The 15449-nt window shown below is 43.1% G+C and overlaps 2 protein-coding genes across 3 annotated transcripts in view; one reads left to right on the top strand and one right to left on the bottom strand.

Annotated features, from left to right (window-relative positions):
* Positions 1-15449, top strand: part of LOC119164857 (trissin receptor-like) — a 220866-nt gene that overhangs the window by 62599 nt on the left and 142818 nt on the right. The window lies entirely within an intron of this gene.
* LOC119165594 (uncharacterized) overlaps positions 14919-15449 on the bottom strand; it is a 4519-nt gene continuing 3988 nt past the window's right edge. Inside the window, exon 3 of the mRNA XM_037417720.2 lies at positions 14919-15039. Within this exon, the coding sequence (XP_037273617.2) occupies positions 15004-15039 (36 nt within the window). The 3' untranslated portion in view covers positions 14919-15003. The remainder of the gene's footprint in view (positions 15040-15449) is intronic.

Raw genomic sequence — 15449 nt, 5'->3', positions numbered from 1 at the left:
TGATCGAGCGCAGTCTTCAAGAGTAGAACGCGACAGCGTAATCGGGCCCCTTGTGCATCGGCTTTTCAATTACCAGTCCGCTTTCGGTTCCCGATCGATGCTTCAGCCATGCCGCAAGGAAACGAACGTCTCTGCGTTTAACATAGGCCGCTTCTAACGATTCTAGAATGCCCACTGCGAGCACAGTGTCAAGTGCCTACTACGCCACAATTCTTTCTCTTGCGAATCAGCGAAAAGCCCGCTACGTGTCTGTAAGGCAACACGCACGCAGCTGCTCAGGTTCTTGATGCTTTTGCTGATGATGGTGATTAAATATTCCTGAGTACTTTTCAACTCCTTCAGCCGTGAATTTTTTAACATGAAAGCGTTTTATGCCGGGGCACATCAAGTTTGACGTAGTTCCGTCACTCAAGTGACGTCAAGAAATTATGCATAATAAGAAGACTACGAAAAAAGTTCCGTTTTTCCATCAAGAAAAAAAAAACCGTGACTTCTGGGGTCCACGGCGACAGATGCCGGGCACGCTATCCACTGCGCCATGGTCACATAGTTCGAACGCTTAAAAAATGCGCCTTTTATATCTACCACAGTCAACTCGGCGTTTTAGATGCGGAGCATCTTATACTCGCGCCTTGTAGTGCGCCGTCCGCACCGCTTCTCGAACATTCGACAGCTGACGCGCGCGCATGCGCCGTCGCGCCGTCGCCCACTCTTCCACCATCTGTACATCCCTTCCTCCTCTACACACCGCGCGCGCTTCACTCCTCCAACATCTGTGCACCCTTCCTCCTCTACACACCGCGTTCGACATCTACAATTCTCCTGATTCTCCAGTGGACGCGCATGTGGCGTCGTGCTTCGAGAACATTCAACAGCTGACAGTGCATGCGCCGTCGTGCTGTATATATACTCAAGGTCGGCGCTCGCTCGCTCAGTTGCCGCTCGTCGGTTGGTTTGTACGGCGCGTCGACGTCCAAGGTCGCGGTGAAATGAATTCCAACGAATCCACAAACACAATGATCGACATCCCTTCGACCAGCGCCGCCCTTTCGCATACGTGTGTACGTGTTCACTCATTTAACACCCCCTCCTACAACCACGTTAACCAATTTAGCCATCGACCCAAGTAAGTCGCAATTTAACACCCCATTTCACAACCACGTTAACCAATTTAGCCATCGACCCAAGTAAGTCGCACTTTAACACCCCGTTAACCAATTATATGGTCCGCATCCTCCTCAGTGTTCCCCCGAGGGAAGCTGCGGGCAATTTTTTCGTTAAGTGCAGTAATAAATCATAATCATGGCATCCGCGTTTAGTTCTTTCAACGGGCCGTTTCTAAGCGTCCATCTCAATTGGCGCGTTTCTAATTCGAGCATGTGCAATTTTGACAACGCCAGACACAGCCCCAGATGGCCATCTTAGCCTAAGCGTCGGTGTCACTCATAGCAGTCATGCATAACAAAACATAGCTATGCAACTCAAAGGGCAACGTGCCTGCTTCACACCAACTCCGCGTTCCCCGCTTACGCTAACCCCGCAAAAATTCGTGGCCGGCCTAAAGACAAGACACAAAGTGCATTGTGTCTCCTTCTGGTCGGGTTGTGGCGTTCAATAACTTCCAAAACGACTTAGCCTAAGTTCGGCTCGCGTTGTTCTCACTGTCACGTCGCTTTCTGTGGCTCCGCACTCACCTTTGACCACAACGGTTTGTTTAACCATTATTGATGGAAGTTAGTCGTAGGGATGGAGATGTATAACTAAGCGTTAACGTGGGTGCATCCAGGTTGAGTGGTGTTATAGCTGTCAAACACCAATATATATTGCACAAGCGCTCTTATATCATTGTACAGTAAACTACTTTTGTAATGGCATGATTTGCTTTCGTGTTGGACCATTTCTTATGACGTAGTGATCAAACGCGTTTTTTTAACAAGTAGAGAATTTATTTTTTGACGATTTCGCTTGACTATCACCTCAAGAGGATGACATTAATGTATTCTCAGCACACCATTAGCATATCAAGAAAATGGTGGCAACTCCTGTATATAAGACTGAAGCAAAGTGTGGGATTGGGCTAGTTGGAAATCCATGGCGCTCGTCATCGTCTCTTGAGTTAGTTGTCGGAAGTTTTTTGCGCTGAGAAATTTAATAATGGTATGTAAGACACCAGGAAAGTGCCATACGGTAGGTTCAAATAATTCGACTGTTGTACTGTTTTGAAACTTGTAATTTTTGTACTGTAAACATGTAGCTACGACATATTCTTTAAAGCATCTGAAATGTAAAAGAATCAACTTTTTGCGTTCAATAAACACAGTTGTCATGGCACTTGAAAGGCCTTTGCCTAAATATTGGACGCTTTGGAAGATCTAACGTCGTAAAGATCGTTGAATCCGGTTTTGCGGCGTCAAAGAAACTTCCCCCTATGTTTGCAAGGGCAAACTGACAGGCCTTCACTTCATCGTCGCCATCCTCTAACTTCACTCGATGCTTTCATTTTGGGCCAAAAACGTATGCAGACCTATTATGTACAATATCTATGTTCGCACCCCCTGACACATTAGCTCAGAAATCATAGCTGAGTTATCGAGTGGAATAACAAGAAATCGGGAAGCTGCAGAAGCCCTGCGGCTCTGGATCAACATGCAATTAAATTGTGGCTACGGTATACCCACTCAGCTCGGGTGTCCTATACTTAGGACATGAAAATTGTGCCCTGTTACGAATGACGGGTTCCTGGTTGGTAAGGACAACTTCGTAAATAAGCTGTTCGAAATGTTAGAAACACTAGAAAAAAAATGAAATTCACCGATAGAATAGTTAATCGCAAACATATAATCAAATATAGGGTTCCGGCAATTGTAGTGTTTTTCGCCTTTCGCCATATCTTGCTTTCGACTTTGCAGAATTCTGAGAAAGACGACGATGAGATAACTACTGCCTCCGACGTCATCGTCGTCGTCATCGTCAGCGTCATCATCATCATCATCATTACCATCATCATGGTTGCGGAAATGTTGTAGGCCCGTATGCTCAGATTTGGCTGCGCGTTAAAGAACCCCAGGTGGTCTGAATTTCCGGAGCCCTCCACTACAGCGTCTCTCACAATCATGTGGTAGTTTTGAGACGTTAAACCCCCACATATCAATCAATCAATCAATCAATCAATCAATCAATCAATCAATCAATCAATCAACCAGTTCGCTGTGAAGAGTGTTGCATTGCATTAAATGATTTTTTTGTTACTTCTTTTTCAAGTTGTTCTGCTTCTGCGTTGCCGCAAATGCCTAGTCGTGATTTTTTACCCATGTATCCTGTTACCGTTGATGCCGTTGGAGTGCAAAATTTAATTCACAAGCTTAAGTTATCCTCTTCTTGTGGCGTAGATGAAATCAACTCAAAGTTTCTAAAAAACACTGCATTGTATTCATCAATTTACTTGTCCTTAATCTTTTCGCAATCTATTCAGACCTTCACTTTGCCGCTTGACTGGAAGGTGGGGAAGGTGGTCCCTCTGCACAAATCTGGTAACACACAGTCTCCTCTCAATTACAGACCAATTTCCCTAACCAGTGTTCCTTGTAAAATGTTAGAACATATAATTTACTCCAACCTTGTCTCATTCCTAGAATCAAATTCTTTTTTTACTCCCTACCAGCACGGATTCCGAAAAAGTTACTCATGTGAAACCCAACTTCTTTATTTTACTAATGACATAGCATCGGCTTTAGATCGCGGCTCACTTGTGCATTGCATTTTTCTTGACTTTCAAAAAGCTTTCGATAAAGTACCTCACCAATTACTCCTCCTGAAAATTAGTGCCTTAAACATTGACCCGAACATTCTTAAATGGATTGAATGCTTTCTGACTAATCGCACTCAGTTTGTAACAACTAATGGCTATAACTCACCTCTTTCTAAAGTAACATCCGGCGTACCCCAAGGTTCCGTATTAGGCCCTTTACTTTTTCTTATATATATTAATGATCTCCCAGACAGCATTAACTCCGCTATAAGGTTATTTGCAGATGATTGTGTAATTTACCGCGAAATAAACAATGAATATGATAACCAATTTCTACAGTCAGACCTTGACACTGTCTCAACCTGGTGCAATAAATGGCTTATGACTCTCAACTCTAACAAATCTAAATGCATGTCAATAACCCGGCGATCTATTTCTCCCCCCTGTACCTACAGAATTAACGACGTTCCCCTCCAGCATGTCTCTTCATATAAGTACCTCGGCGTTTACATTACCAACAATCTATCTTGGCACACGCATGTTACCTACATCTGTAATAACGCTAACCGAACGCTAGGATACTTACGCCGCAACTTTTCTCGCGCTCCGCTGTCCCTCAAAATTCTATTATACCGATCACTAATTCGCCCAAAGCTTGAGTACGCGTCCGCTATATGGGATCCCGTGCAGCAAAATTTAATTAACGCGTTAGAATCTGTTCAGAACCGCTCAGTTCGGTTCATTTGTTCTAATTATTCCCGTACTGCTAGCATATCAGAAATGAAATCTAACCTTGACCTACCCAATTTAACTGTCCGGAGGAAACTGGCGCGACTGCATTTTTTTTCATAAGATATTTTTTCACAATCCATCAATGAAGCGAGACCTCATTTCACAACCGTCATACCACTCATCGCGCATTGATCATCAGCATAAGGTTGCCATTCCGTTTTGCCGCACCAAATTCTTTTCAGCAGCCTTCTTACCGAAAACAGCCGCCGATTGGAACCACCTTCCCTCTTCCGTTGTATCAATAACAGACCCTTTGTTATTCAAGACTGCAATTTCTCAGCAATGCTTGTAACTATACGCAGTTTCCATTATCTATCTTTGTCTTGTATGTGCTTGAATTCTTATACATTTTTAGTTGACTTATGTTGCCTTCCTGATTTGCGCATCTGATACTTGTTTCTTTATTTTGTCTTTTTTTCTTGTGTGTTATATATGCTGTACCCACCCCCTCTGTAATGCCCTACGGGCCCTGAGGGTATTCTAATAAATAAATAAATAAATAAATAAATCAATCAATCAATCAGTCAATCAATCAATCAATCAATCAATCAATCATCATTATCATTATTATCATCATTATTATCATTATTATCATCATTATTATCATTATCATCATTATCATCACCATCATCATCTATGTAAGAGCAAGGTTTTACATGATGCCTCGCACATGTTTTTGAATTTCTAATTTATGTCAGTATCTGTCGTAAAATTTGTTCGTGTCTTATTTACATGACATCAAAGGGCCGAAAGGGAAAATGAGTCGGCCTTTGAAACACCCACTCGTCACGTAATTCACATGTTCTCACGGTGCGCGCTATGCTACGCTTCTGTCAAACAATATTACATGCATTAAGGAGACTACACACATGACATTCACATAATGTTTTCATTTTTTCGAAGTGTTTTTGAGTAACAGCCGGACTCTGGTAGAACATGTGCTTGCCACACAGAAGGCCTGGTTTTCATCCTCACTTCGAACCAAATTTTTTATTTTGTTTGTATATTATTCATTCTTTTGCTCACGGACAACGCTCATTTTTCACTCACAACCAATGACGCCGACACCGGCAGCAAAATTTCTGCGAAATGAGCTTCTGATGCTATAAATTTGGCACAGAAACAAGAACACACAGAAAAAAAATACAAAAGAAGTGCTCTATTTTGTGTTCTAGTTCGTTTTTTTTTGCTCTGTTACACCGCGAATCAAAACCAACTAGACCATCTTGCCAAACGTCTGTAAGTATTCTGGTTGCTTAACGTACGTTTACATGTCGTCAGGTTAAAATACTTTGCTACACACGAACGCTTTGGTGAAAGCTGTATTTTGTTTAACGAGGCGTTGGACTTGGGGCGTCTCGGCAGGAGTAAGTATTGTGCGCGATGAACTGATCCCATTCATTTTATGCGTTTATGACTGCACACGTGGAGTTAGTGGTGCGTAATCGACAAGAGCAAAATTTTAACAGGCTCAACACTTAAATTAGCGCTGACATTGCATACGAGCCTTCAAGAAACAAGTAGTCAGGAGGACATGCCGCCTGCAAATGGACGTCGGCAGGATTTCGTTTTCAAGGGTGCAACCCCGTGATGCATCATGCTGAAAAAAACGGAGGTGTGGGCGGGGGGTGCTCGTGTAGCCTGAGGGGGGGGGCAAGTGGCCCTTTTGCTCCCCCTCCCCCCTGCCGATGCCTATGCGCCTGTAGAAAGGATATAGTAAAGGCGAGGAGAAAAAACCGCACCATCGTCCTCAAACCTTGCGCAAGCACGGACGCGATGCATTCGTGTAAAACGCGGCTGATGTAACCAGCGGCACTGACCTTCGAAAAGCACTTGACAGACGACGTCTCTGCTGCCGTCAAGGCGCTTCCCGTTGGCGCAGTCGACCTTGACGCCCGTGTCGTAGTCGCAGAGGTAGTAGAACGACGTCACGTTAGCCACGGCGTGCCAGTGGACGAACGCGTGGCCTGGTTGCAGCCTCCGCGAACTGCAGTCTTCGTTGGCCTCTGTCTGCATCTGCTGGGGGCTCCCAGCGCCCGCTGCAGGTTGAGTGTATGTAGCAGTGTTTTATTTACGACGTTAATCAAGAGTTTATTCTCTAAATCTTTGAGAAGCTCTACCAAAGGTCGTGAGAGGTTCTACCAAAGGTCGTCTGAGAGGTTCTACCAAAGCCATCACAACAAATGACGGGCACATATAAGGGTACCTACAAGGGTACATGCCACTTTAGTGGAATTTGGAAATACGTGATCGTTCATCTACAACTAATATTTTTAAAGAATGATTCCATTTGCAGTAGGCACGCAAAAGTGTCTTTGTATAAAAAAAAATCTATGGAAGGTTTAAAACTAATAGTGATGTGCAGCATAACGACGTTTTCAGCATTAGGTGCCTTAAGTGCATTTTGCGAGAAATGATTCATTGCTTCACAATCATTTTTTTTAAGAACGCCTGCACCTCATAATAGAGTTAAGCCGAGCGCTTTCCTGCAGTACGTGCCCGTAGGGTCGACTCTACCACAGTCGTCTATCTCCCAGATTGCTGGTACTGTCTGTCATCGTAAATAATATTTAGTGGGAGGATTGAAACTTATAGTGGTGTACAGCATAATGTTGTCAGCACTGCTTAAAGTGCAGTTTTAGAGACACGAGATATTACTTAGTAATCGATTTCTTTAGAAACGCACTCAGAGTTACGCCAAGTACTTTCCCGTAGCACGTACCCGTAGAATTAACTTTGCCGCAGTCGTCTATCTGCCAGATTGCTGGTACTGTTTGCCATCGTAAACAATAATATTTTGTGCAAGGACTGAAACTTATGGTGGTGTACAGCAGAATGTTGTCAGCACTGCTTAATGTGCAATTTTAGAGACACAAGATATTACTTAGTAATCGATTTCTTTAAAAACGCACTCAGAGTTACTTTCCCGTAGCACGTAACCGTAGAATGAACTTTGCCGCTGTCGTCTATCTGCCAGATTGCTGGTACGTTTGCCATCGTAAACAATAATATTTTGTGCAAGGACTGAAACTTATGGTGGTGTACAGCATAATGTTGTCCGAACTGCTTAAAGTAGAACTTGCGATAAGAAAGACACTACTCAGTAATCTATTTTTAATTACGCACCCCATAGAGTTATGCTGAGCGCTTTCCCTATAAAAATATACTTTGTCGCAATATTCAATCTCCCAGATTGCTGGACTTGTTTGCCGTCGTAACCAACAGCATTTCTTGCTTCCCTGTTATTGGCGCATGTCGCGCACGTCACTTTACTGAAGCTATATGAATTTGTGTAAAAACTTATTGCGCCTGTATTTGCGACTTTGGAGGCCTAAAACTTGTTTTGCCTGCCTGTTCTGGCACCTGAAGCGGGCGTCTTTATTGACTGAAAATCCGGCCTTTATTCGGCATTGTATGAAATGTCAAGCAGTCGCCGTAGCTTTTAAATTCTCATTGCAATGGTCATCGCTCTGATTGTGAGCCTTGAAATTGTTGGTTGTAAATTCTGGTGAAAGCTTTGGTGCACACGCTCCACAGAATACACGTAAAATCCTGTTTGCATATGTACTCCCGTGTGCCCGCGCTGTTTTTCACGATAACCGGGCGAATACTATACTGTTGTTTTGTGTAGTGCCCCTCGCAGATATTCGATTCAGTGGCAATGTACAGCATTTTTCCTCGTGTCACAAATTCAGAAGACTAATTAAAATTAGTGGACCGCAATACAAAATTTTCATGAGGGGCTGGTGGTGTCTGTTATCAGTTCTCGCAGTACAAGCGCGTTAATTTCATGTGAAATGTTGATAACAATAAGAAAATTATACACACTGTTATGCGTGTGACACTCGACTAAAATAAATGCACGAGTATGTGGTGTTTACCAACGCGTTTTGCTTTGACAATTGTTTTGTAGTTCCGCACACTTGACATGATTAGGTCGTAATGTGCACAGCGAATAAGATGAGGCTGCTACACAGCATATAAATTTTAACAGCGGAGATGTTCAAGCCTGCAGTAAAAACTTGAGTGTTCTTAGAAAGTGACTTGTGAGTATGCACCGCAGGACATGTACAAGCTCCCATACAGAATGCAGCAGGTGCGAGCGTTAAATTAAAACTTTTCGGTGAACTTTTACCAAGGGAAACACGTACTAGAGAGACAGAGAGGAGAAAAAGAAAAAGAGAACGATATAGAAAGTGACTGAAAGAGAAAAATAGAGAAATAGAGGGAATAAATGTACGAAAAGACACAAAAATGTAGAAGGATATAGGAAAAGAGAGATGGAAAGGAATGAACGGACATGACAGAGACCACACAGACAGGCACAGACAAAAAAAAAGAGAGAAAGAAAAAACTGAAGGAGAAATGAAGGCAGGGAAAGAAAAAGAAGTAAAAAGATAAAGGGCTATCTAAAGAAAGAAGTGGAGGAAGAAAGAAATGGAGATAGAAATAAATAAAAAGAAGGAGAAAGAGAGAAAGGTTAGGTAAAAAGTGGAAAAGTTAACCAGAAAAAAATCCTGTACGCTACCCTGCAATGCCGGAAGGTGTAAGGGGGGCAGAAAAGTAAGGATAGAAAAAGGAAATATGCATGAATAAAACTGAACGAGAAAAAAAAAAGATGAAAACACGCACGTACTCAATGAAAGAAAGCACTGTCATAACCATTTAGCGTGCCCGGAATACCGCTGGCACTTCAGCAGAACACCTTCACTGCTTCATTGTTGTAAGCTCGGACGTTCGGGCACTCTAAATTTGAGTGCTCGGAAAGCGACCACTCATCGAGCCGTGCTAGCATTGCCGAAAGAAAGAGATAGAAATGCTGTAAAAAAAACATGCAAAACAGAAAGGAGAAACAAAGATAAGAAAGAAGCAAAACAAAAAGATAAAGCCAAACAAAAACCACTCACCTACGTTCTTCTTTGAGGTTTGCCATCACTAGTGTGCGGTTGCCATAATATTTTATTGCTTTCTGTAGCCCTCATGGCGCTAAGCTACTAGTAACAAGCTACCCGCCGCAGTGGACTATAGGGGTTACTGTGCTCGGCTGTCGAGCCAAATGTCGCGGGCTCGAATGCCGGTGGCGGCGGCGGCCACGTGTTCCAAGAGGCATAACATTGCAGGTGTATGTGCTGACATTTAGGCACACGCCCAATGTCCTTGCCCCAGTGCCTTGCCCCGTCGCAGGGTAGCATACCTGACGTGCGTCTGCTTAACTTCCCTGCCTTTCCTGGCATCTATCTCAGAAGAACACCCAGTGGTCGAAATTTCCGGAGCCCTCCATTGCAACGTCCCTCATATTCATATCGGGCTTTTGTGACGTAATAACTCATAAATTATTTCCAGCAACAAACTGGGCGTCCGGGTTAGCAGAGGGGAAATAAGCGTGCCTAACGGGATCCCGGTGAATTTAGAGGATAACTTAATACGGCGATATGAACAACAGAGGTGAACTATGCCAGTGCTTCCTCCTTTCCCCTTGTGTTTTTGTCCCATAATGACATACGTAGCCGTAAAATGGCACATACACAGAGCAAAGAAACGTACAACAAAAGGACCTGTCATGTCATTGTGTCTTTCTTTGCTCTGTGTAAGTGTAATTTGGTGGCTAAGTATGTCAATGAGCAAGTATTAACTAGGCCAATAAAATGTCTCCTCGAAACTTATTTGGATGTGCTGTTCACACCGCCTTAACTAGCTCCCTACTCTGTGAGACGTTGAAATAGTCAATTTCTCAAAGAGTGATTAGGTGAGACCATAAAAAAATAACCGGAGAGCCGGGAAGTGGCTGTAACGTGCATGTCGATCGAAAGCAGCATTAGCTCACTTGTGGTGTTTTTGTCATGCTCTTCGCCGTGCTCTTTCCTCGCTCTTCGCGCGCCTTTTAGCGATGAGGAAGTGTGTACACCGTACATCTCTTCCGTTTCCTACTTACGGGAACGCCACATTCAATGCTTACTTCGGTCGATTCCCCGGGTGGTCCCTCGTACTCGATTCCACACATGCGCACGCAACGGGAGGTAGATATGCCATTTCCTGTTTTCGAGTGTCACGCGACCCGCTCATCGTGCTATGCAGTCCCGAACATGTCATATACGAGTTAGCTCGTATTCCGTATACCCCAAAAGGTTAGAGCGTGAAATTGCTTTCCGGGTCTGTGTTTTCGAATGCAGTCGACCGCCCGCACCCTAAATCGATCTACATTTACCTGTGCGCTTCTCTGGGGGCGTGTACTGTCACGGCACGCGACTAAAGAAGCCGACACAATCGAAAAAGGGTCACGGGGAATGGTCATAGCTGGTACGACAGTGCCGTAAACGAAGTTTTCGGTGATTCTACTTTTACATGCTAGAAACATGACCACATTCCGCAGAACGTCGTAAGAGGGTCGGGGGCAGGTCCGGTGCATATAGTCATTTTTTCGCAGTACATCCTAATGAAAATTCCGCCGCCGTCTGCCTTAAACGCTTGAACGAATGAAGTCAACGAATACTGGGAAGAACAAAGTGACACGTTGATTCGATATTGCGAAATCGGGCCATTCATGCTTGTCTCGTACTTAACATTGCGACATTGGGTATTCCTGTAGCAAAATTCTGAACATGAATGAAAATTTTGCTTCTAGAGTCATCAAAACGCCATTACAGGTAAAAGAACAAATCTCAGAATGCACCAAGTCATGCAAGGTTGATTGACAGCAGAGCTCGCGAGAACCTAGTTGCTGGCCCTGGCTTGGCTATAGCCCTCTCACCTGTCTGTTTCCCGTCCTTTGCTATACTATACTAGTCATAGTAATGTTTGCTTTCCTACTGTAACTTTCTTGAATCTGTGCCTTTCTATCTCCTTATCTTTGTCTATTTGTTTGTATTTCCCTCTTTTGCCGTCTTTCTTGCCTCTCATTCTCTCCATTTGCGCTTTTTCTTTCCTTCTCTTTATCTCCGAAGTTGATCTCTCACATTCTCTCTCTTTTTTATTTTAGAAAGTCTGCCTCTACAAATAATCATTTGTATTCAAAAGTTCACGTGCAAGTTCACTTCACGTTTAAAGTCAACTAATGAGCAGTGTTGAGGTCCACGAATCCAGCTATCAAGGTTCGGTGGTCGTTCAGGCCTGAGGCTTGTTGCATGAAAGTGACGACGACGTTTAATTGTAGACCCGCACAAGCCCATAATAAGTGTGCGGCAGTTAAATCGTGAATTGGGGCATCTCAAAATAGGCAGGATTTACAGTACGCGTCACAATACTTTTTCGCCGAAAGGGTGGTCATGGATGGGACGAGTGCAAGGCTAATACGAAGCCTCCGTATTGTAACCTCCTCTCGCCGAATTAAACCACCAGGGAGATCTGACCCACTTCCATCTTCCCTCCCTGCTCGACCATAAGAGCTGTGCTGTTAGGTTCCAATAGCACGCATGTGTCATAGAAATCGGAAAAATCTCACTACTCACATGATAAACAAAAAATTAACAAGTTAACACACTTGGGACTAATACCGAAAAGGGGCCATTCTTTTTAGCTTCTGTTCTTGACCATCTGTGCTGAGCATCCGGGCTTATTCGCATTTGACCAGCAAGAATAGCTAATGCAGTGATGTTCTTTAAAGGCACTGCATGTTTTTCGAAGTTTATTACCCAGGTTTAGAAATTTGAGCTTTCGAGTTCTGCTGCAAGCTTACAGGATTCATTCTGTCTTTTTTTTACATAAGCTTGATGTTTATTACACACAAGAATGGCTTTGATACATGTATTACCATAAAATCAGTTATAGCAAAAGTATAAGAATGATCTGTTTTCGGGCAGATTTGGCAGTTATGTTGCGTTAATACACGTTACAGTTTTAAGCTATAGTAGAAGCTCGCGGCAAACATGTTTCGGCACTCAGTGATAACAAGGTGATCCATGCGCCATAACACACGCCAAATAGCGTGACTACTTAACGTTAGCGTAACTGCGACGTTATGCGTGAACCTCATAATGAAGAAGGATGACCGCGTAGTAGGAATAGTTCAGACGTACCTGAGCCAGCGGGATTGAGCACAAAAATGAAGAGCAGCGCTGCAATGCCTGCATTTATTCTAATGCTTATCATCGTGCCCTGTTTTGAGGCTTGTGATGTTACGCTGTGATATAGACAGCGAGGAAACCAGCAACAACCAGTAATTTTTCAACGGCCCGATGATGTGAGCCACAATTCTCGTTATGTTGGTTTCACCTGCAACACTATAAGCGGGCCTCATTATAATTTCAGCTCGGGTGTAGAAATGCACGCACATACAACCCAAACATTGAAACCTGAACGCTACCAGTTCTTGAAAAACGTATGCGATTGACGTTTAACAGCATTGAAAGAAGGAATTCAATTGAGAATGAGATCGATCTAAGGTCTTCGGTTCTATGTAGTCTCGTGAAAGGAGATCGTCTAAGACAACTGTCTTCATTGTTAAAGCTTCCGATGCTTCATATCGTTGTATTGAAGCTATGCAAGCACACCTGCGAAGCCGTTTCTCAAAGGAACGTGTCAGGCATCGACTCTCCGAAACACCTGTTTTTGCACTATCGAGGGGTAAGCTTCGAAAATATGGAGGTCTACTGTTTCATGAGCACTGTGACTGGTACAGTCCATGCAGTCTAGAACAATTTAGCCAGTTGTCTGTGCGTTGAGCACTCGGCAAGTAGACAATATTGTTTGTCTGATTTTAATGAATATATATAGCATAATATGATGATTATACGTTTTTATATTTGCTCGAATGAGTTGAATTTTAACGCAGATAGTTGTGAATGAAGCTTAACAAAAAAGAGAAAGTATTTCACGTTTGAACAATTTCCGTGAAGGGTGCATCAAACTACAAAAAAAACGAGCAATAGAGTTAGTAATACAGTTAGTAATGAAATACAGCTATACAATACAGTTACCAATAAAATGACTATCGTCAGGGCCGTTTTAATCACGAAAGACGCGAAAACTTTCCAGGCTAGCTGAAGATTGAACATATGACAGCCATTTTGGCACTCCAAAACGCCACAACATTTCTACCGAGGCTTTCGAAGTTTGTGGCTAAGCGCTAGGCACTCTCTTTAGCCTTTGTCTTCAGTTAGTTCAATCGTTCGCCGATGTGTTCAAATTGACTTTGAGGGCACAGTTCTTACGTGTTCCGTTCCTGCGTTAAGCGATGTCACCGTCGCCGTCGCCTACCATTGTTATCGCGACAGACGTCGAAAAAAAAAACAAACTACCCAGTATTGAATGAAATTTGAAAGTAGACCTTCTCTGCGGCAGTCGATTACTCTACAACAGATCACGCTGGTGCTCGAAACTCATTAGCAAAAAGACTGCATTATGGCTCATTTCAGGCTAAGAATCGTGCTAGCCTACGTACTATAGCGTGGTATAGAAGCGTCTTATAACAACCAGTGGTCACACAATTTCAATTGTAGTGTGTGGTTTAATTGTTCCCACCCGCTGTAGAGTGTGCTCAGCCATAATTCTTCATTGTCACCGGTCGCACGCAGAATCAACAAAGTGCACACAATACCTTATGAACGTGAGGTGGGTACCTTGCTTATGCACAGAAAGACGAATAATGGCGTATACGGGGTGTTATTTTACTTCAAAAAGTTATCATTATGGCGTACATTGTTGACCCCTTGCCAGAACCCAAAATTTGAAAAACAGTCGGCTTTTCCCCAATACAACACTGCACTTGGAATTCGAATTGGGCACTATCGTAATCGTCGGTGAAATTTTCACTTTGTTTTGATACAGTTGAAAATATTTTATTTAAATGCAAACAAAAATGAAGACTTGAGACGAGATGCTGCTCGAAAAGTGGTCTGTTTTTTTTTGTGTGTGAAAATTGTCGCTTTTGACATTTCACCCGTAAAATTATGCTTAGTCGTTAAAATTTCATTTCCCGTAATATCAAGGCTGAATTTGCATTTAAAAATAGGTGAAACATGAATTTTATCGAGATAATGTCAGTCCGTGCTTATCCACAGCAGTTGCTGCAGGGCCACAGTTTGAATTACCGATGACAGATGACTCTGAAGTTGAGTGTGGTAGAGAGGAAGACACAAACCATCTGGTCGAGCAGAAAGGCACAGAACTTTGTGAACGGCCACTAGCTCCTACATATGGAAATAAGCCGAAAGATGACGCGACACATCAGTGCAGTGTTGCCCACATGTTGACTTGGCATGACTGCCATGTGGTGTCGATGAATCATGTTGACAAATCATGTGGTGCCGATAAATCAAGGCCAGAACCGTGTGTCATCAGTGATTCGTTGGAATGCATGTCACCGCTAGATGGGCAGCTGGCATTATTGATACATGATGCATGTACGTACATTAACTGAGAGGCCCGAGGATGTAGCGATTAGGTTTTTATTACTTAATACAACCTATTAGGTCTGACGTCAGATGGCTTCAACAGTGGCATGCCGAACACCGCGTCGTTTTTTTACTTCAGAAGGAATCTCTAAGTTTCTGCTTTGCGAGCATCTGGAAGAGAACAAGACAAAAAAAGGGAACATACTTATTGTGGGAAAGCAGAATGGGCTTTTTACATCACTAATTTCTATGTATTCACGAAGGCGAAATGCTGGATGCGTACAATGTCTGCGCATGGTAAAGAATACAAGATTGTCGAAATTTTCAGACCCTCCTCTATGGCGTGCCTCGTAATCACATGGTGGTTTTGGCACTTAAAACACCGCACGTTTTTTTATGTAGTCTTTGTAATTCCTGACGAAGTTTTTTTTTAAAATGACACACCGCTTTTTAGCGAAGCTCTTAACGACTGGAACCAAATTTAATAATGTCTCGCCGAAATTACCCTTCCCCATTGAAATATCTTTTTAATAAGGTTACTTCAGGTAAACGCCACCCCTAGGAAATTCGGCATGGCGCTT

Source organism: Rhipicephalus microplus, chromosome 9 (assembly GCF_043290135.1).
Source record: "Rhipicephalus microplus isolate Deutch F79 chromosome 9, USDA_Rmic, whole genome shotgun sequence".
Classification (NCBI taxonomy): domain Eukaryota; kingdom Metazoa; phylum Arthropoda; class Arachnida; order Ixodida; family Ixodidae; genus Rhipicephalus; species Rhipicephalus microplus.
The sequence above is the reverse complement of the archived record's forward strand: the minus strand, read 5'-3'. Positions and strand labels throughout refer to the sequence as shown.